The 5,374-nt window shown below is 26.0% G+C and overlaps 1 protein-coding gene across 1 annotated transcript; it reads right to left on the reverse strand.

Moving 5' to 3' along the window:
• Positions 1 to 2,138: 2,138 nt before the first annotated feature.
• Positions 2,139 to 4,348, reverse strand: LOC110270452 (uncharacterized). Its single transcript, XM_088502427.1, has 4 exons — positions 4,225 to 4,348; positions 3,908 to 4,034; positions 3,490 to 3,666; positions 2,139 to 2,338 (listed from the first exon to the last, which is right to left on the reverse strand). Exons 1-4 carry the CDS (start codon positions 4,321 to 4,323, stop codon positions 2,139 to 2,141), a joined length of 603 nt encoding a protein of 200 aa, XP_088358553.1. The 5' UTR covers positions 4,324 to 4,348.
• Positions 4,349 to 5,374: the final 1,026 nt, after the last annotated feature.

Here is a 5,374-nt window from a genome sequence, read left to right on the forward strand (position 1 = left end):
ACAATGCCATAACTATCTATGCAGTTATATATATAGTGGCGACAAACACGCTTTATAGAAGTAATAGTATCAAATTTACATAAGTAACACAAAATTATATAAGAGAAAATAAATAGAAGCTAAATATCTATTGAGGTATTACGTGTACTACTGATTGATAATGTTATCACTGTCTATGTAGCTATATATATAGCAGAGACAAACATGCTTTATAGAAGTAATAGTATTGAATTTATATAAGTAACACAAAATTCTATAAGAGAAAAAAAAGTGGATGCTAACTATCTATTGAGGTATTACACATACTATTGATTGACAATGTTATCGCTGTCTATGTAGCTACAACGCGCTTTATAGAAATACTAGTATTAAATATGTGTGATGTACAACCTTCAATATTCTAATTTTTTACATGGTAAATTGAGTATAATGCTTTGTAAGAATAAATTTCTTGAATTTAGTATAACATTGTCATTGTCGTTACGTAGTAAATATAATGAATAATTTATTTTAAATTTATTAAATATAAAATATAAATTCAATGCACTATGGATTCACAATAATGATATCGGTGTGTGATATATTTAGGGGTGATGTTTACTTATCTCTTCATAATAGGGATGACGAAAAAATCCGTAATAGGGGGTACCCATAGAGATTATCCATGACGGGAGAACTAACAGGGACCCACAAAATTTTCACGGAGACGGAGATCTATTCCTATGAATAAATGGAGATGGAATTGAGGTATCTGCCTCGCGGTGACCTACAAAATTTCTGCGAGAGAGAATTTACCTAAATACCTATATATATATAATCCTAATTTATCCTTAGTATTTGTTGAAAATTTTTCTATTTCATTTTATTTTAATTTGTATGTTAGAGTTTTTATATATATGTTAATTATTTTGAATTTGTATTTGGATTGTATGTTAATTTGATGCGTTTGGTTGGATTGTATTGAATTTTGTTATGATTGTGTTAAATTTTTTATAAAAAATTAAAATTTAATATTCATAGTTACCTACTGGTATCCGCCTCCTCCATGGAGAGAAATAAATGGGAATATGTGATGGAAATAGGAGGAGAACGAGAAGCATTTTATTAGACGAGGATGTGGTGATGGAGACATATTGTCATCCCTATTTATAATGGAAATAACTTTCGTAATAAACTCACTCTTTGACAAAAGTATTATATTGCAATTATATTTAAGTTACGGTGATTAGAGAAAGAAAAATATTTCAAGACCTAATTTCGGATACTAATAAACTACTTATACTAATTAATATAAATAACATATTTTGTATTTTTGTACTATATTAGTGAAATTTAGGACATTTTGTATTTTAATAATATAAGTGGTTAATAATGTTGACTGCTTTTCTAATGTACACATTGTATTATTGTTAAAAAAATATTAAACATTAATATTTTTTAATATGTTCTAAAATAGTTGCACAAAATAGTGTTAAGGATGTAATTGCAATTAAATTTTTCGCACATTAGTAACACGGATGTTTAAATTTAGGATCTCATATACATTAATCAAGTCTCTTGTTATAGTAAACCATTCGTCATGGCTATGTTGTACTGAAAGTATAAAAATATTTTATATAATTATTTAATTATATATTATTATATTAGAAAAAATAATTAATTTTTAAATAAAATAACTAAAATATCATCTAAACTTATGAGTTTAATTAAATGATCATATAAATTTTTTTATATTTTTAATACATCAAAATTAAACAATATCAATAAAATATGAAATTAATAATTTATTGTAAATTTATATTTTAGGTATATCATTAAACATTATACATTAACTATGGATTTTTAAAAACAAGTTTTTTTTTTCTCTTTCTGCTTTTTAGATTATCTTTACAATTACTGTTCTAAAATTTAATTCTAATTGTGATTTTCAGATCACTCAAATTTAAGTTTGATAACTAAACCAAGCCAAAGTATCAAAAAAAAAAAATAAAACCATCCTATTTAAGTTTGACAAACCAAACATAAAAAAATATAATATATCAAACAAATTGAAGCTAATTTGAATTCGTTCTTGTTAGCCTCTAACAAAATATAAAAGTTTGTCATGTTATAAAATATAAGCTGAGTAACTTAAAACATCAATAATCACTTGGCTCTAACTTCACAATGTCATAATTTGGAGTTGACCCTTGTCCATTTTCAGTCAAATTTTCCATCCCTACTTGGTTCTCATTTCTTACTCCTCTGTTATTAGCCATCAAAACTTGTGTCCGATTCTCTGGTTGTAGGTTTATATTAATTTCCCTTGTTCTTGAGGTCGCCACTGCTCCATTTGGAACTGAACTAAATATACTATAGTCAAGGACTACTAAGGATAAAACTATATAGAAAAACAAATATACTGCTGCAAAATATATTAATAAGGGATAAGTATCTTTTTCGCCTTTATGATTTGGGGTGAAAATCAAAATAATCCCTAAGGTCTTTATTAAAATAGGATTGAGAAATTTATTTCTTAATAATTATTAAGAAGATACTAATGAATTATTGCATACACAAGGCGAGTTCAAACTACCAACATTTGATTCAGGGGCGGAGCTAGATGAAATATTAGAGGGGGACCAAAAATATTTACACAATAAAATAAGACTAAAATAAAATTTTAAAGAGGGGATAAACTGAAATTTACATATAATTTACATGTAAAAAATTAAAATTAGAGGGGGTCATTGCCCCCCTTTTTATGTATGTAGCTTCGCCCCTGATTTGATTAAGTTGATGAGTGAAGTAATCACTCGATCGACTCAAGTTAGTAGATGGTTTTTTTTTTCCCATTAGTTGCATGATATTTGTCATTCTTATTTTTAGATATAAAACTTATTATTGAATCATTAATTATGTACATCTTAAATATATAAATTAAAATAAAAATACTATTTGCAAACCAAAATCAACTATTACGTATTTGTGAATTTTTAACTCATTTTTAATATGTATTGTATATTCTAAAATATATTTTATATTAGTGACTGATTTTAGTGCACATCTAACATGGTTATAATTAAAAATATTAAAAGTTATTCCATTTTTCTCTTTCTTCATTAATTAAGAATTATTTGTGATATTAATAACTTTTGACTACTCTATCATAATAATTAAGCATTAATGAGCAAAAATAATAGATACATTGATATTTATTATTTATTTTTTTTAATATGTATTTTATATTTCAACATATATTTTGTATACGTGATTGATTTAATAGCTAATTTTTTGTGTACATCTAATATAATTTTTATTTATTATATAATTATTTATATAATGAAAATGATAAGAATTTGGTTTACAATCTTTTTTAAATATCTTGCATCATATAAAATTTAAAATTAATATATATAATATTTAATTAATAAACAAAGAAATAATAATATTTCAATCCAACCAAACAAGAGAAAGTAGCATATGCATTTGAAGTTTAATATTTCTAACCTTGATTTGAGTTTGAGCAAAGAAAATGTGGCAGGTCAAAAGGATTTATGTTTGCTTTGTACATAAGCTGAACATTAGTGCCAATATTGCTCAGCAACCTTATTTGTTTTTCCATTGCTTGTTCTATTTGAAGCTCGGATAACTTCATCATTTCTACTCTATTCTTCTCCACTTCCACTGAAAATCCAAATTTTAAATTAATAATGCCAAAAAGAGCAAATGGAATAGATAAATAGAATTATGGATATACAAATTAATGGAACATAATAAATAGTGTATTTTTTAAAGAACTCTTTTTAAAAGGATAATCCATATGAGCCGAATGTTATTATATAATTTGTAATTGTTTTTTATATAATCCATTTATTTCAAATATTAGGCTCTTATTCAACTAATAAAAAAAATATAGAATGATTACATTCTTGCAGTGTGTTCCCCCTTTCACTAATAGCCATTTGCAGTTTTAGTTTATTCTGCTCTAGCAACAATGAAGGATATTCATCTTTGAGGGCATCAATTTTTTGAAAAAGATCAGCTATCTCATCCTGTATATCAAAATCTCAAAATCCAAATTGTCATAATAGAGGGAAAAAGCACATCCAAAATCACTTTTATTTAAAAGAGAAGTACTTTTTAAACAGAGCAAAAATTACTTATAACAACTTGTTTAAAAAATTTATCTGAAGGATATATATATATATATATAATAACAACGATAATAACCTCATGTTTTACCTCTAAAACTTTTAGTTTTCCTTCCAAAATCACCACATAGAGTTCTTTCTTGATTCTGGATTTCTGTGCTAAAACTCGACTTGAGATCGATCTGCACATAGTAAAAATGAAAAAAAAAAGTTCAAAAAGGAATGAAAGAATCTAGTTTTTTATGCATATATGGTACTTGATATATATATATATATATATATATATTTGAAATCTTAAGGTTGTCTGCTTTTTGTTTTTATTTTTCAAAAATGTTTTTTATGTTTGAAGGATTTTGTGAGAAAATTGTGAAAATATTGAAGAATCAATTTTTTTTAATTTTCAAATTTTGTAAAGAAAACTGAAAATATTAATTATAATGCTATCTTTTATTTTTTAAACTATTCTGGAATTATAAATTGATCTAAAAGGTATCCAATATTTGCAATTAGCATATACTTTTTGAGATTCTCATCAGCATTGTCTTCTTGTTGATCAATAAGAATTGAATTCACACCAACATCACTTGTGTTGTGAGTTGAATTCACAACATTATCAAGATTGCAAAGTTGGAGATTTGGGTTATTCGGTGCCCTATTACTGCTGCTTGAACCTGCAAAGCCAGGGCCTTTGTTGCAATAAGGATGCCATGGTTGGGCAAATGATTCAACTATCCCTGGTCTCAAAGGTTTTGATGATGGATTTTCAGGAGGCGTGCATACTTCATCAATCTTTCTCTTGGAGGACTTTTCCATTTTAACCTAAAACAAAAGAAAAAAAACAAAAGAGGATCTTATCGCTTAAATTTATATAATTAACACAAAAGTCTATCAGAGAAAAGAAATGAAAGCTAACCATCTATTGAAGTATTACACATATTATTGATTGACAATGTTTCATTATCTATGCAACTATATATATAGCAGTGACAAATGCTCTTTATAGAAATAAGAAATGGAAGCTAACCATCTACTGAAGTATTACGTGTACTACTGATTGACAATGGTATCACTGTCTATGAAGCTATATATATAACAGTGACAAACACACTTTATAGAAAGGTTTAATTACTCTGTTGGTCCCTATAGTTTCGCAAACTTTTTAATTAGGTCCCTATACTTTTTTTTCCTTTTAATTGAGTCATTGCACCAATTTTTTTTAATTGGGTCCTTACGCTTTTTTT

This window comes from Arachis ipaensis, chromosome B1 (assembly GCF_059453495.1).
Source record: "Arachis ipaensis isolate K30076 ecotype BB chromosome B1, ASM5945349v1, whole genome shotgun sequence".
Classification (NCBI taxonomy): domain Eukaryota; kingdom Viridiplantae; phylum Streptophyta; class Magnoliopsida; order Fabales; family Fabaceae; genus Arachis; species Arachis ipaensis.